The sequence below is a fragment of the Egretta garzetta genome, unplaced genomic scaffold (assembly GCF_000687185.1).
Source record: "Egretta garzetta isolate BGI_Z169 unplaced genomic scaffold, ASM68718v1 scaffold79, whole genome shotgun sequence".
NCBI classification, from domain to species: Eukaryota; Metazoa; Chordata; class Aves; order Pelecaniformes; family Ardeidae; genus Egretta; species Egretta garzetta.
This window is the reverse complement of record NW_009260791.1, coordinates 5,681,381-5,699,673: the sequence shown is the minus strand read 5'-3', so window position 1 is coordinate 5,699,673 and position 18,293 is coordinate 5,681,381. Positions and strand designations below refer to the sequence as shown.

The 18,293-nt window shown below is 36.0% G+C and overlaps 1 protein-coding gene across 1 annotated transcript in view; it reads right to left on the bottom strand.

Annotated features, from left to right (window-relative positions):
• The window catches only part of RALGAPA1 (Ral GTPase activating protein catalytic subunit alpha 1), a 124,300-nt gene that overhangs the window by 24,392 nt on the left and 81,615 nt on the right, over nucleotides 1-18,293 (bottom strand). Inside the window, exons 36-38 of the mRNA XM_035902040.1 lie at nucleotides 17,090-17,245; nucleotides 8,539-8,697; nucleotides 6,493-6,620 (exon numbers count right to left, since the gene is read on the bottom strand). Of these exons, the coding sequence (XP_035757933.1) occupies nucleotides 6,493-6,620; nucleotides 8,539-8,697; nucleotides 17,090-17,245 (443 nt within the window). The remainder of the gene's footprint in view (nucleotides 1-6,492; nucleotides 6,621-8,538; nucleotides 8,698-17,089; nucleotides 17,246-18,293) is intronic.

Genomic DNA, 18,293 nt, shown 5'->3' with positions numbered 1-18,293 from the left:
TTACGTGACATATTTCAAACGGTTTAAATTTTCTGTATAACATATTAGAACACTGATCTTGAATATGAATATTCTTAAATGCAGCAGTTATTTAAGTACTGTTCATTTTGCTTTTTTTTGCATTAGTGGTTTGCCATTCTGAGTACTTCAGCCACCCATGGTTTAGGAGAAACCAAATCTTCCTGGTATTTCCACTGGAGTTCTCTTTACAACAATGTCTTATTGTTCAAATAGCCTTGTGACATCAAAGGAAAATATATTAATTGGATGTATTAGTTAAGGGGAAAAATTCTACAAAGATAATAAAAATAGCTATTACTGTCATTGCAAGTAGACACACACATACACACACAAACGCACACACAGACATATGCGTGACTCTATACAGAGATATAAAACTTTACTCTTATATTTAGGTTTTCTTACAATGCAGAGATAAACTGTTACACGTGATTCTTTGAAGCTGAAATACCTGAACAGTCCATTAAAACAATCAGATACTTATAAATAGCTTGGAAGTCTTCAGGTTTTTTATGTTATACCATTGTATGCAGGCATTTAATTAATCACATTTTGAATTATTAAAAGATCCACTGAGTTGTCAGCAGAACTAGGATTTGGGGGAACAGCAAAACTGAGCAAGTCAAAGTACAGGAAAGACTGAACATCGTATTGTCTACCTTACGATTCTTGCACTTGGAAAACCATTTCCATTGCTAAATAGTAAAGCAGATTTCAGAAATAACTGTTTTCTCTGGAAAAACCAGCAGGGGTCATATGATGAACTCATCCATGGCTCCTACTTGGAACTCCTATCAGATAAGACTACAATGGTATGATTCAGGGATGGGATAAATATTCACTGAAATCCTGAAATTTTCAATTATTTGTTGTAAAGCATATAGAGTAGTAACTAAAAAGTATATCAAGCATTATTTTTAATGTCTGTTTCTTCTCATCTGTGATGACAGAAAAATCAGTAACAAGTATGTTAAAACCTTATTAAATGTCCTGTATCAAAATTGTACTGCTAGAAATATAGCAAAGTTTGCTAAGAATTTTGGCATATGGCAGGTCAAAAAAAATTCTAAACCAGAACATACTAGAAGAGCAATTATAATGGCATGCATTATCCCTTTCACTATACCAAAATTAATAGTGGCATTGTGAAAAATGAATTCATGATAGGTATTTAAGGAGAGAGAGGACCCTCTATGCCTTTTCCATTTGATACACATTTATCATTGATGTATTCATTTTTTCTTACAGATGTTCATGCATCTGTAAGACAGAAAACTTATTGGGCTTAGGAGAAGGGAAACTGGCATTGCCAAAATCAGTGCTTTACAGCTTTAACTTCCGAGTTTCTGTATTAGTGAGAAATCTCAAACATCTTCACAAATTCCAAAATGTAAATCAAACAAATATTCTTCATTAAATGAGACAAATGTGGCCAGAGAATATGAAGAATACTCTTTGCTCACGATATGTCATTAATAACGAACATTTTCTTTTTAAAGATAAGCTTTCCAATGTCTGCAGTTCTATCTTGAGGCAGATGATGGTCAAGCAGGCACAACAGTGACACTACCAGTTCCAACAAACCCTTTCTTGGGGCAGCTTGAATATCGCATCAGGCAAGAAACCTTCTTCTGAGCTGTGAGTTTTTCATACAGAGGAAACTTAACAAACCACTCAAACACATTATTTTTTTCTTAAAGAAATTACTGCCTTGTCCAATACCATATAGAGTTAATATCTTCCCTTTCTCTGGTAGACAACTGTCTAAAAAGGTTAGCTATGATACAATCCATCAAGTACCAATTGTTGAGGAATACAATGTCAAAAAAAAATAGGGGGATGTAAATTTTCCAGTTTTGATTAAAAAGTTTAATTTATCAAATAATTTAGATTAAGATTTATTCCATAACATTTTGTCGATGGAATAATTAAAGCAGCATTATATTTTGCTACTGAAATTAATATGTATCACACAACACCAAAAAAAAAAAATCTAATTTGTTGAAGAAATCTTGGCATTAGGTCAAAACTTTGTAGATATTATAAAGAGGTGAACATTATACTTTAATGCTTTAACATTTAATGGCAGTGTTAGGTTAACGGTTGGACTTGATGACCTTAAAGGTCTTTGCCAACCTGAATGATTCCATGATTCTATGCTATGACGGTTATATACATAGAACACCTATACTCCAGGTGTTCTAAAATTTCAACGAATTTCAGATTTAAAAGATGCTAAATACAATTTCTTTCTGTGTGTCTAGCTACATATTAGGTAGCATCCTTTGGGAGGGGAATACTATGTAAGAGAGAAAGCATTATGGTGTCTGAATTGCACTATTTGCACTAACTGCACTGTAACTGCAGATAGTTTGGAGCAATTTTTAACACTCCAAAATTTGTGTACAATGTGTAAAAAGTAACACAAGTTGTTTCACATTTGGAATTCCACTCCCATAAGGTTTCTAGTTGTTTTGTTGCATGACATAAATAATTTGAACAAGCTGGATGACTGGAGGTGCTTCCTACGCTCAGTAAAGAACATTATCGTGGTATACCTCTTGACATCTGGCTAACATCTGTTGTTTATTCAGGAGGTTCAAGTAACATTTTATGTGAAGCCACTCTTTCTATTGTTGAAAATATTTAGTGTTGATCCATTTCCTGCACGTTAGATTCTGAATTCAGAATGTGACAAAGTGCTTGCTCTGAGATGCAAGCCATCAATAAACCTACTCCTATCAGGAATTTCAATGCAATTTAGTAAATAAAAGAGTATTTAACAGTCCTCTAAATACCGGCCTCCTTATTCTACATCATAGCGAAAATGACTGTTCTCAACACTCAGTCCTACTATTACACCCGCAGTTATGAGTCTTAGAAGTTTTCCTATCGTATGTGCAGCTGGAGCGTATTCAGGAGACAAGCACGTACTTGTCATGACAACGACAAACGCAATGAGAAGAAATGCATCAGCTATGAGAAAGAGAAGGGGGTACTGCTGCATCATTAGCCAGACAATACAAGTATTTGGTGTGTTGCCAGCTACTGTGTGCAGGTATGCCGCCTGTTGGTGAGGGGATACTGCTACAAGAAACCCAAGCCACCAAAAGATAGCGAGGGACTGCAGAACCCTCGAAGGGGAAACTAAAGCCATTTCCACAAATCAATGCAGAAACTCCACCCAAGGTGGCACTATTTTCTTCCTGCAGCTGCAGCAATGAAAATGTCAAGCATCAAGTTAAAGCAGGATACCTGCCATGCCTGACTGGTGTTTGCTGATAGATTTAGTAAATTTTTAATCTTAAAAGACTACAATACAGAAACATGTTGTTATAGTATTCTGAGCAAAGAATAAAAACACAGAGCATTTTAAAAAAATCATTAAAAAATCAAATGTTCAAGATGTTTTGCTATCTAAGTTTTCTATGAGGAGTATCAAAATAATGTCCGAAAGAGGAAGGTGATTGACAGAATATGTCAATCTCAGAGAGCTACTTCAGACCATACAATACACGCTCAAAGTCAGGGCAGACTATAAAAGGGAGATGAGCAGAATTTCCTGTATCCATGCAACCATTATTATACTATTCACACATACTACCCATTGCCACATCGTGATTAACAGACTAGTGCAATAAGGAAAAAGTTGCAATCAGGTTACATGAAGAGGACTGAATATCCCTGCTGATTACAAATGACAGATGATTTTTTCAGCCAGGTCTGCACTTAGAAAATGCACTAACTCAGAGGATGGACAAGCCCTCCTTGGAAGTCGGAGGGCCAAACTGAGTCCACTTTCTTCACATCCCATACGCAAGCAAATCAACACAGTCCTACTTTTTAATTAAGAGTTTACCATGATCCATCCTCACCACAAAGACCTGAAACATGACATTGTAAATATTTCTCAAATATAGATAAGCACAGACTTACATATGATCATCAACTCCACCCTGAGTCAAGAGGTGCCCACCAAGTATTACATAGCACAGTGAAATGAACCGCACACCTGCAGGCACAGAGACATCCATAGACTGATGCTGGCTTTGAAATTAAGAGAGCTAATACAGAAGCGTAGGACTTGAAATTTGTTCTGTTTGACAGAAGTCTCAAGTATTCTTGTTCCCTCAAGATCCACATTAAACTGGATTTCTACTAACCATCATCAAAGTTCCTAATGAACTAAAACTGCTCCAGTATATTACTTACAAGTAAGTAAACAAAAATTAATTTCAAGCAGATCACTTCGGAATTCTCTTCCACTGACACTGTTATGGTCCTGGACATCTGGGAAGCCTTGATTATCAGCTTCACTTTTCCAGTTGGGTCTCTGCTTTTGGTGTACCTTCTGAAAAATAGCTTTTCTGTTCCTTTTTTCCTCTCTCTTTGAATGCATTGTTTTCACCACTCTAAGCCCTCTTTTTCTTTGGTCCAGAAACATGCCAACACAAGGAAAGACCACCTTAATCAATGAGTCCTGTCTTCTGCAAGAGACATTAAGTCTGGTGGTGTCTCCAGAGAAGCTATTTAACCACAGACCATAAAACACCCCTGCTCCCACACCCTTCAGTCCACAACAAAATTAAAAGCCAGTAGTGAACTGCTACAGCCATAGCTACAATATGCTAGAGGAAAAAAGTGGGAGACACTAAAGACAATCCTTGATGTCTTCAATTCCCTGCTATTGGAGGAACACGATTAGATTAAATTTTTAAATATTCCTCGTTAAAAGACCATTTCCACATTACAGGAAACATCCACCAGCCTTTTCCATTCTTGTATGAGAGAAATTCCTTCTTGACCTCAAAACTGGCCATGGGTTGAACACCAATAGCATGTCCATGACATTTTCAATCAAGACCACACCCCCATTTTAATTTTCAAAGTATTATACAAAGCACTGAATATAACATACTCCAAGCTAGGTGGAAAAATAATTCTGCCAACTACTTAACAAAGCTGCCCTTCAACACCAGTGCCCAATCAACTGGTGCTTCATGAGCTTACCAAGTGATGATACGAAACCCACCAACCAATGCTATCTAATGTTAAATATACATAATGCTTTCCAGTTAATATGCTAACCATATTGGGAGGCCACACTGTGTCATAAATGACATGCAGTGTTTTGATGCATATAAAAAGTACAATTTTGAGAATTGAATTAAAAGTGAATGTACAATACACAGCTCTTAGGAACCGGCCAATTCCTAGCTAGCAAGCTATGTCCAACAAATTTATTATAACTCCCATATTCTGTAAAGAAGTTTAAATGTACAAGTTTGTGAGGGTTTTTGGTACTGAAAGTTTGCTATTTCAAAGTAAATTGTTTTCCAATTGCTCATCACTATACATCAATATAATGCTATAAACCATCACTTTTCATCGTATAACGATGATAATACATTTTAAATTCTTTGATTAAGCCACTTGAGTAATGACAAAAAGATCAGACCTTTCCAAACATGAAAATACAATGAATCAACATCTGTCATCTACAGAAATGGCACAACGTCATTTGATGTGATCACATCAAACACTATCCATCATTCATCTGCAAATCCACTTCATCATATCTAATCCGAAACTCTGAGTATTAACAGTCAGCCTTAGAAAAAAAATAGAGTATTTTAGCAACAATCTATCACATGACAAATACAAGTATCTACAGCTTGGGTGCAAATTAAGCACAGAATTTCTTTTGGATCAAGATTTAAAATTACCTTCAATTTATAAAATTTAAAAACAGCGCTTTCTTGTTGATTTAACTAACAGATATATAACAGAACTCAATCTTAACCAGGGGAGAGGTGTAAGTGACTGACTTACCTTAAGTTTTTTAATTTCTATTCTTCCAAGAGCAGCCCTTTCAAAAAACTACAATTTCAGTTCCAACAAAAAACAAAAACAAAAACAAAAACATTTTCTGACATCTTTACAAAGACACTAATATCATTTTGACAACTTTGTTTTCTGAGCTGAATAACAAAATCTGTATGACAAAAATGTAACAAATTTGTCATATCTTGAAGGAAAACAGCATTCCTATCCCTGTTGGTACTAGGAAACAAAGCTAAGTCACATTAATACTGGGTAAATACTAAATATCTTTAAGGAAAGAAAGATTATTAACACCATGACATTGCTATTTTAGAAAGTCTACTGAAAAAACGGTCATTAAAATAATTTTCTTTAACAAGAAGTGATAACTACATGTCATAAAATATTAGAAACAGGTGATTTTTCAGCACTGAGTCTATTCTTCACTTAATTGAAAAAGGCTGGTCTTCATCTGAATCGACTTCTATGAGCTTAAGTTTCTTAAAGGCACCATCACCATAAAAAATTGAAAATATCTTCCCTATGTTAATCCGACAAAGATATAAGATGACAGAAAACATGAAGATCATATCAGTAGAACTGCAAGGGAATGTATATGCCTTGGAAACCATTTGAGTGAAAGGATACAAGTTTTGGTATAATGGGATTAATGATTTCAATGCGCGGCTTGCATTTATAGCTGTTGCACGAACCATAATAGGAAGAATTTTTCCATTCACAATAGCACCATCAAAGAGTGGACCAAAGAATGGAACCTGAATAAAAAATTAAGAAATTCAACATAAAGCGAGATCTTGGCTATAACAATTAGCAATCAACATTAACAATAGACCACTCAAATATATAATTTTTTTTCTCCTCATCACTAGATAATCAGACCAGTTATTGTGCTCCATGACAGACCTTTTCTCTTGTGGAAATATAAAGCCATATAACTGCTTGATATCCTTGGTAACAGATAACACAGCATTTGAAGAAAATTAAGCAACCATTTGAATACGGTGTCTCATCAAAGCTTATTTCCAACATTTACTGCCAAAATCCCAGGAACAGTCATGCATGTGATGTTTATGAGGTTGAAAGGCTAGATGACAATATTGTAGGTGGTAGTAAGCAAAAGGAATAATTACTCAAATTTTAAAATAATATTTATCATTGCTTTATATATAACATGCCCATAAAGACCAACTTAATGTGCAACTGTCATACAATTACTGGTGGACCAACCCTTCAATTTTCTTTTTTCTTCTATCTGTTGTTCTTCCTTTCTATGGTATCTATACAAATAGATTGTAAGCGCTTTACAGGAGAAATCTGTGGTGAAAATTTGGCCTCTTCGGACCCTAAGTGTAAAGCCTTATTTGTCAGATCAGTAGAAAACTTTGCTGTTTGGTACAGGTAGCACCCAGAATGTTTACAGAACAGATGGATCTTATATTTTGGCACTACATTTTTCTCTAATCAATTATCCTTTTGCTATTAAAAAAAAAGAAATTAAAACTCTATTAAGTATCTTCATTTCCTGTACATGTGAATAAAGTTCTGAAGCTGCTAGCGTGTAAAGCATGTGAAGAAGAGCAAAGTTTGAACATCACATCAGCAAAGGGAGCAGAGTGTACACTAAATATTCTTCCCGCTAAGATGAAACCAATGCTGCAAAAGAATTTTAGATCCTGTATTATTTTTGCCATCAGTCATTTAACGTAGTTTTGAGAATACTGAAATCTGATGAAAGGCACTTCTTTTTTCACATACAAGGACCTCTTGTTGGAGTAACAAAAATCCATGCTCTCAGCAGTTTTCTTTTTCCTTCTTAACCTGCACACCCCCAATAATGCAACTCTTTGCACTTAAAAGTAGTAAGAAAAAGAATATACTTATTAATTAAAAGCATCAGTAACCAGTAATAACAAGACCACACACTGGGTATCATTTCATGCCTATCATCAGATAGAGGCAGTCATCTTATAGAGGGAATTCTATTTCTGTCATACCTCATTTAATATTAGTGCTTCTAAAAAGAAGTTTAATATTTAAAGTACAGAAATTCATGGCAAGTGGCATCACACACAGAAATTATGCAGTACAAACACTCATGACTACTTTTACTCAGCCAGTGTTCGCTACCCTAAACCACTGTTTTAAGAACAGGGCCATCACAGACATTTGAGGAATGGTCATTAGAAAGAGCGTGTGTTCATATGTCTAAGAGTTGATGGTCTTGCTTTACTGAATTAATCTCCAAATTCTTGTGTGGAGTCAAGGAGAAAGTGAAAACTAGCTTTGAGAAGAAAGGGGAATATGATGTGGATGGAGAAAGCTGGAGCAGGGCATTATTCAAATCCCGCATTCATGTATCAAATTTGATAAAAAATTTGCCAAGTTTATCTTAATATTTAAAAAATTACGCAGAATATTCTAGCTTTGTTTCCAGTTTATGATATTAGCAGATACGCTTGACAGGATCAGGCCTCTGCCATTCCAAGTTACTGATTTTACTATGCATTGTACTCACTGAGTTCTTCCTCTTCCTCCTACCACCACTGCAATTGTCAATGTTAAGAGACACATCACCTTGTTGCATCAACTTATTGCACCAAAAACTCAGATTCAAAACAAAATTCAGTTCATATTAAACACATGAAGGAAACACAAAAGAAAAAAACCCCTTACCTCAGGCTTCTTCATGATCTGGATACTGAACATATGGTTTTTCATGGGATAGATAACTATAAGAACATCACCAAATTCTGTTGGAATTATTCCTCTTCTATAATCTCGAGTATGCTCTGACCAGACAATGTGCACTTCATCATTTCCTAAATGTCTTAGCTGGAAAGCAATGGATAAACTCATTGGTTTAAACATATTCTATAGCATACGGCTATACTAAATGCTCATATTTCAAAAGGACAAACCCACCAGAAAGAACTAAAGAAAAATTAATAAAATAACCAAATTGCACTACGGTTATCTTACAATTCACAGTATTGGTTTGTGCTATGCATTTTTATACACTGGTGCCAATGTCTATTTAAATTAACAGATATGTCAATATCTCTTTTCAATTGAAAGCTAAAATTTTGTTTATATTATCTCAAGAACACAGAGTGATTCAGTCTGATTTACTAAAATCCTTTCCAGATTGCCACCATTGACAGGCAGCGAGTTACTAAATTCTATATGAATTTTTAAAGAATATGAATGAACATCTGTTTAAAAGCTACATATCTGAGAAGTCTTTAACCTTATTATTCTAGCCAAATTCCAAACTGGCTACTACAAACAAAATGCTTTTAAAGAAGAACAGCTACTGCATTTTCCATAGCCTCTAGATTAGCTAAGCTAAACACTCATTTCCCATGAAACCTGTATACCTTTGTAAAAATAACTCGGCCTGCCCTCAAAACCCCACAAATGGCTCTTCATTTGTCTCAGAATGGCCAAATGGGTTCCGCAAAGTTCATGCTGTATCCTCAGCTGCAATCATATAACCAGATTAAGGAACACCTTAAACACTTTGGAATTGTCTGCACTGAAGCTCCGAAATGCTCCTTTTGCTAAACATTACCATCTGATAAACAAATGTCAAAATCATAGAGAGAGGCTTTACGTATACTGATCAAATAAATTCAGATTATTAAATGTGAGTTTCTTTCCAGGAAGGGCTATTTCTGAAAATTCAAGCTGGTATCTCATTTTTTCCTCCTTGTGCATCACCAGTTATAGCTGACGATTGTCTTCACCCACAGTTTTCCGTTTGTTTGCACAGCTTTAGGTTGGTAGAATTTGACAAACAATTGCCTTGATGTTATTCAAAGGACAGCACTGTGAACTGCTGTTAACAGGTAACATGCAGATACTAATCTAAGCACTTGCCAGAAGTTGTTGTATATAAAAAGGCAACAATTTGCTTTATTCATTTTCAGAACATAACTGCACTTTAAATAAAAGCAAAGCATATACACAGTCATCAGAGAAATTTCATTGCAAGTATTCACTTGTTTACATTAGAGAATCTCTTGGAATGCTACCTTCATCTTATCTGAAGGCTTATACCGGTCATCAGCAGAAGACTTCAAAAAAAAAAAAAAAGAAAAAAAGCAAAAAAGAAAAAAAGCAGCCGCCTCTGCTCTTCTCTGCTGGCTTTAAATTGTATCAGACTGAAAAACAGGGTTGTATTTCTATGAGAAAAGGATCTTCTTCAGTGTTGGACTGGGCAAAGGACAGATGGCATCAATACCTTACATCTTGTCTGATGCTCAACAAGTCACTTGTTTTGCCTGGACGAGATCATACATACATCTAATCTCCAATGACTGCAGTTCCTTTGAAGCAAGCTGTTCTTGCCTCTTTTGTAGATGGCTGAATTGTTTTGAACAACACTTAGTTAGGGATGTTCTTGTGCCAACCGTAAACCCAGCCCAACAAAAGAATCGGTTATAACAACATTCACTGTGTTTTATTTGACTAGATTAGAACAAAACCAGGCAGCAACCTGAATGACGGATGTGCAACGCGCAAACACCAGCTGCAGAAACCTTGGATGACACTTAGCAATGACAAACGTCGTAAAAGACGTGGAACTGCCCTGAGGGCCTGAACCTCTCCTTTCTTCCTAGGTGAAGTGACAGCCAAACTGTCTGTTGAAATACGGCAATGAGAGAAGGGGGTGAGGAACTGATGGGCCCGCACTTACACGCAAGTGAGAAGCTCAGGGAGGATGAGGCTGCCTAACCAAAGAGAAAGCAAGAGGCAAATCAGTTTAAATATGAGATCTTGTGGAATGTGAAAAAACTGCATGATCCTAGATTGAGAGAAAGGCATCTGGTGTACTGGCTGAAATGAACTCATTGAACTGACCGCCAAAAAGCAGAACTAGGGCTGATACACCCATCGCTGAATCGCACCATTTCTAATTCAGCAATATTGAAGTATTTACTAAATTAATTTGCCCTCCTTTACTTACATCTTTGGACTCAGAGACAACAAACTCATACACTGTTAGAAACAAGGGACAGTGCACATGCCAAATAAATGGCTTTAAAATCCAAAACACATAGAGCATTTCCACAGTGCAGCTTCTTGAGGGCATCACCGCCTCTGAATTTCATTCATCAAAGGTTGCCCCTGTGTACCTGTTACTGATGCCTGCAGCTAATCAGGCAGGACATCAGTTCTTGCACTTCTGTGAAAGCTGCCCAGATGGAGCAGGGCTACTGATGCATGCTGTCACATCAGACCGACACAGATTTTGGTGTGATAAAAGCGTATTGTGTGGTTATTTCAGGAGGAGGACTACTGCCAAGGGGCACATATTTTTGGATGCCAAGTGTACTGAAGCCGTGAGTGACTTTTCTCTCCAATTTCACAGTTTGCTTTATACCCCCATAGAGGCGTGAGCATACATTCCAGGCTAAAAGAACTAACTACTTCCAAGGAAAAGGAAGATGAATCTGATTATTCCAATGAGTTCCAAGTCCTGTCAGGTGCATTTCACTTCACAATTACTACCAAAAATGATTTGACAAAGATCCAGTTCGAGTAAAGTGTAGAATGGCATCTCTGTGATATATCATGGATTGAGAGTCAAAATCAGGTGGTGCAAGTAGGTGGATGATGGTATAAAATGTGAATAGTGGTTTATAACAAGATGTAAAGTACTCAAGATCGAAACTATGATCAATGACTTGTTTCCGTAATTGGAGGTAGAAGACTGACAAAAATAATACACAAGTAAACAAGATTGGGTGTTGCTGACTTCACCTTTATGTTTGGAGAATAATTAAGTTTTGGATAAATCGTTCTGTTCCTTTTTCAAGGGTAGATCAGAAGGAGCTCTGACACTAACATAGTGCTCCTTATTGCTTCTTTCAGATGTCCCCACCATGGCCAGCAAGCAAAGCTTATGAGAAAGCTTGAACGGTAGTAACTTGACTCATCAACAACACTTTATGCATGGAAGAGATCCAATATCTGAAATTGTCTAGAAAACCTTTCCAAGGTCTGCTAGGTTGTGCATAAATTTTTTAGAAAGAAGAATTTCAGTTTTTCTTCTTCATTTTTCAGTTCCCTATCGAAGGACCTTGAAATTGAGCAGTGCTCCATGACAAAGCGTTCCTGCAAGCACAGCAAACATTTGGAGAATCCATCATTCACAGTAATTATTACACCACAGGAGAGCCAGAGCCTGACCTCTTCCAACTTTAATCTGGATTCTTTATATCTTTGTATTGAATTGGAAGCATCCCAGAATTCAGTGTCTGGTCACAAGCGGTACAAAGATACTGAGCTACAACCACCTCTGCTCATTGAAACCTAAAGGACAGACAGCAACGTGGTTTCCCAAGGAGAAGGTGTGGTCCTGATGTTACCTAACAGGATCACATTTGGTGCCCACAGAATGTACAGGTACCAAGACTGAAATCTGTGTCAATGGTTACTCAACACTCACCACCAGTTGTGTAAGCCACTACATCTTCACATTCATTTCCTGACCCCGTCTTCCTAAATTTACAACTTTGTATGTACATAAATCATGGCAGGAAAACGAAGTGCAAATCCTTATTAGAGATGTAAAGCACAGCAGTAATATAAATAATAAAATTCTCTAAAATAATGTTATACTTCAAGTAACCAGTCATACGCTATAGCTGAAACACCTGGAACTATAGGTTACACACCAATATTCTAAAATGCTAAATACTGCATAAATGTAGATCAAATTGTTCTAGAGAGTTTATTATCTAAGCATAAGGCAAGACACAAAATGGGGATGGACAAATGTAAAGAAACTGTAAAAAGGCATTAAAGATTAGAAAAACGCCTTTTATAGCAGCATTCTTCAAGAATGAAAGTGTCAAGGTCAGAGGAAGGAAGGTTCAGCAATCAAAACAACAGGTTAGAATATAGTGGATAAATTTTAACTGTGTGTATGGAAAGGCTATGTTGCAAGAAATGTTATGCAGAAAAAAGAACAGAGTCTTAAGCACAGACTGAATGTAAGAATCCAGAAAGTGGACCAAATTAAAGATGATTCCAAGCTACGGGCACAAGTGACAGGCGCAATGGTCATGTTGTCAGTGGTGATCTAGAAAGGTGGCAATGAGAACGAGATTAAGAACTCTGTTTTAGCCATTTTGAACCTGAGCTGTTGGGAAGACAGCCCCGAGGAGATGTCAGAGACAAACAGATTTTTTTTTAGGCTTGCTTTGAAGCTCTACTCTATTAAAACAAATATATAAAAATGACCGACTGTTAGGTTACCTGAAATTTCGAATTTAACTCAAAATACTTTAAAATATTCTTACTCTATAGCCATCATCATGTGTCAGCTCTCCTAATACATTTATGTTAACTGAATACAAAAGAAATGTGAAATAAATATAACCAGGAGGGATGATCAAATCTAATTTTGATACATTAGTGTCATATGCTGTACATGTTACAATAGCAGCCAGACTTAATACTAAGCTGCAGGCTATACTGAAATTTCCAAATGGCAGATTGTTCTAAGTGATACCAAGTATAATTGAAGTAATAAACGATAGTAAAAGCAAAGCACACTGTCAGGAAGAATTTAAGTATTTACTTTTTAAAATTAAATGAGTTAGGTTTGGAAAGGCAAGACAAGTGAAATAATGCAGGGCTCAATTTACAGAAAATTCCTTTTATTTATCTGTTGCATTAACCCTTGAACTCTTGCCAAAATTACTGTAATTTCTAATACTCACTTACCTAAAGGAGGGAGAAAAAAGGCTATCATATTTTCTTATGATGTAACAGCTAGCCCCAACTTTTTTCTTCTTCAAAAATGAAAGTGTTCATTATAAAAAGAACAGAAGGAGCAGAAACATCTGAAGTAATGGCTTAATGCAGCTACTTTTGCCCATTAAATGTAAGCAGCCCTACTGTCTACAGCAGATGTACCGTCTAGTTGAATTTTTTACAAAACTTCGTTTCAAAAACTATGGTGTGTTTGTTTGTTTTTTTTTTAAAGCAACATGTATACTTAATTGTAACTCAGAAAAAATATTGTACTAATAATTTACATCTATAAACCTTCAAATTCCCAATACACATTAATACCACAATAAAAAACAACTAGCTATAAATATTGGGAGCTATAAATCTTTTAGTGGTTAGGCCAATGTCACACATAACTTAGAATCATGTAATACACCCAACGCCCAAGGTTAATTAGTATTCCAATCATTAATAACATGACTACTTTTTGTTTACATATCTTGTGTATAATATTCTCACCTAAAATGCCTTCACTCCTTTATCAGGCTAAGGAAGAAGGAGCTAGACAGGTGATAAGCTGTAAGGGCACATACATGAGCTTTCTCACTCTGTAAACCGAGAGTCTTCACAGTTTCATTTAATCCTGATATTTACTTTACAAGTTTGTTCTTGCAAGGGTAAATACTTTTTACTCTAACCTTTAATTCTAAGAAAAACAAAATGGATTGCATCATCAGCATTAAATCTTTAATTTACTATTTGCAAATTAAATACCTATTTTATATATGTACTTCAATGTTAAGTTCCTTTACATATTCAGAAGATTTTCATCTGTCCTCCCTGAATTCATGTCTTTTCTTGCTCTTGTTCATGTCTTCAGAAACAAATGCTTCAGAGGTATCCAAAGACACTTAAAAGTTTTATTTACTACTCTGTAAGACTGGTGGAAAATAAGTTTAAGATTGGCTTAGACTCTGAAACAGCAGAATCTTGATTTTGTGGCTGGACTGGCAGGAAGAAGTTTTCTTTTAATCTAATTTATTTTCCATTTATAAGATGAACCTATCATGCACCTCTAGGCACATTTACAATATAAAAACCAGCAGCAGTTCTAAGCCAACTACTGCAAGTTTGCTTGTTTTTCTCCCATTGAATGAAACAGACAAAGAAAGCACATGAAAGACCTGTAGAGAAGCTCAAAACTGAAGATTCCCTGGAGGTCATGAACAGGACATGCTCTTAGAACAGTTACAACTGTTAGCATGCACATGACACTCGAGTGATTTTGAGGTCCCTTATGCTGCGTGTGAACTGGACAGCATCTCATGAAACATGTTCCTTTTGCTGATGTGTTCAGGCTAAGCAGCACGAGGAGTTGTGGAACTACTAAAAGAATTAAGCCTGTTTCCCTGCTCATGTCTCCTGATACCACTTGCTGGTTCCTCCCAAGATAAACCTTTAGTTGATGCTTTTCACAAGTTTGGGATGACTTGCATAGCATCTCTCTCTGGTGCTGGTTCCTTGATGTCTAATGCTTCTTCCCACGCAGTCTATCTGCTGAGTAGGAGCACTAGGAAGGTCCCTCACTCCATCTCCTTTACTTAGCCTATCTTCATTAAAAATACATGAATTTAATACTGTTGAAACGCATCTCTATTAATCTCGATTGAAATGGCCCAAAAGGTGTTAGGGAAGGGAAAAGAGACCCAAAGGCAGGCTCACAAGCCTCCATTCATGGGGAAACTGGGCTTAAAAAGAACAGAAACCACACACTGAGGAAGAAAGAAAGTCACATGGAAATCAAGTAGCTTGATTAAACAGCCCACCAGAGGCTGAGCTACAAATATCATCCCTATCTTTTGATACACTCTACATATCTATACAGACCTCAAATACTCCAAATTACTGATGAGTGAGATTGTGGGTAAAGGATGAGAGAAATAGGCCTGAGGCAAGCTAGAGTTGTTAAAAAGTCCAGCTGACACCATTTTCTCAAGCTAAATCACAGGAAGCCTGGACCAGGACTGAACCCTGCCTGCCAGGACCAGCTATATGCAGATTCAGGGTGCTCCTGGAAACAGATATGAGATCCTGCCCATGTGTTCTGCTGAAGTCGGCAGCATTTGCAAATTATTTATTATTGATTAATTTTTACTGTGACCCATCTTCCCCCTTGTCAGCACTTTTTAATGCTCTAATTCAAACAGATTATAAACAAACATTGTAAGGATAATTAAAAGCTGTGTTTTATAAAATCAAATTTCTGTTTAAAAAATACAGAAGCCAGTCCATTTAGAAAAAAAAATATATATACACAGTTCTATACTAGAGCAATAGAGACAATCTTATTTTAAAATTATTTATTTTTGCTATTAAACCACTTTTATAAATAATTTAACAACATAAGTATTACCCTGGCTCTACTTCAGGAAGTAAAGAACAGAAAGGACCCAGCACCACAGGCATACAGGAAAAAACATTTTTTAATTTAAAAAAACCTCACCAATCAAACCAACCTAAGATGCGATAGTGAGAAGTTAAACTCATAGCCAGTCTATAATAATAACAACAAGAGTAATATTTTTTTTCTTCAAGTTGAACAAAAAGAACAAAAAAGTCATTAATAATTGAAGCTTGCCAGAGGCATGGCTATTTCTCTCTTTACTAACTGTACACTGTCTAATTTAATTACAAGTATTAAACTCCATGCTGAGGTCAACCAGCTTCAGTTCCTCCAATATTACACTTCAGCCAGTGCTCATTAACGTGTCGACTGAATGGATTAGCACATCTGAAGATGTATGTACGCAGGACGGGGGACAGTCTAATGATAGCCAATTGTTCATTTATAATAGGACACGTGTTTGAGACTGTAACTTATTATCACTAATGTGGAATTTATTAAATTCTAAAGAAAAAAATACCAATACAGAAAATCATTTTTTTCGTAATATGGCTATGAGAGATCGTATCACTGTTGAGCATTTGTGCCTGCTCCAAGACAAAACACCTTATACACAAAATAAACATTGCCGAATTCTTAATATTTTTAACTTCTTTTTGATGGGAAAATTATGTTAATAGACAGCATGTGACTCTTAAGTGAATAAAAACTCACCTTAGAATGTACTCACCACTTATTTATTAATTGGCATTTACAGTCTCAAAGTACTAAAACATCACTCAGACACAATGCTTTTTCTTCTACACAAACCATTACCCCCCTTCATTTTTCACCACTATTCGTGTGATCCTGCCAGCATTTTGCAATGATGGCAAAAATCATCAGTATGGCAAAATTAAAAATTGGGAGAGAATAGTTTATATGGCTTAACCTACTTCAGTAAAATACCAACTATTAGCAAGTAATGGTGTTAGGATATTTTATGTTTTTTTCCAAAAAGTTACTGGATTTTCTTTAACTCTGATTTCTTTGGGTTTATGACCAAAAGAAAATCTGTCATCCAGAAACATCTACCTTTTTTGTTAAAGAGTCATCTGAATCAGAAGGCATTCGTGTTGACACATGGAACATTACTTCTACTGTCGAGGTAGCAAAATATGGAGTGGTCAGTCCAGTGCTTTTGTTTTTTTGCAGTCCTCCCATAAAGCCACAATGGTTTGTGAGATTTACCTAAAAGTAAAGCCCAGGAAGCATTAGGAGAAAAAAATATTATCAGGTAATAAATACATTCGTTACACTTTGACATGCACTTTCAAATCAACTGAATTTTGAGAAGTGAAGGCCCTTTTCACAATAGTGCAGTTATGCTTTCCTGTAGGAGCTCAGACTCACTGACTAGACTGGAAATTAACTGCGGTGCAGTGGCATTCTATATTCCACGGTCACCACAGACGCTGCTGGAAAGACGAGGTTAGAGAAAAGGAAAGGTGGTGTAAATGAATGTTTGCTGCATTATTCCCCGATCAGCTGACTGTAGTCACTTACATGTGCTTTTTGGATTTTAAAAAATTCTGTGATACTACATCAGCCTTGACGTGAGCTCTGAAGAAACCCTGCATGAGAGCTAAACAATTTTAAATTGTCTTGTTACCTTCCATATATTTTCTTGAGAAATTTTCATTCTGTGAATATGAAAAAAAATCACAGGAAATGAACTAATAAGTAGTAAATAAGTTCCTAAGTCTTAGTTCTATCGGAAATAGTTTGGCACTGAAACAAATAAGCATGCCTAATGTGCTATTTCACTTTTACAACAGTGCCTAAAGAAAGCTGTGTCTCAGACATGAATATGTTTAAACTTTGCCCACATGGGATATATTTGCTTTTCTGTTAATAAAGGATCTAGAATTTAATGTGAAGAGGTTAAAATATTAGATGTCTCATCATGGAATATTAATCCAAATTAGCAACTCTTTAATCTAGCTAATAAAGGCTAAGAGAATTAACCCACTAAAGAAGGATATTTCAAGACACTAATGCGATTTTTTTTTTCTCCTGAAGATTCAGGAATGTGGGAAATAAACATCTATGTTTGCGACAGTCAGTAGACTTCTAGCAGTTTTCCTCTGTTCCTGTGGAAAAGTCAGAGCCATTATCCACACTGCTAATCTAGTAGTGCTCTTATATACCTAAGGAGTAAGAAAGAGAACAAATAAGATGGACAGCCCTGTGGACACTCTTGATGAACACATGTCACAAGAGGAACAGAAAACCTGCA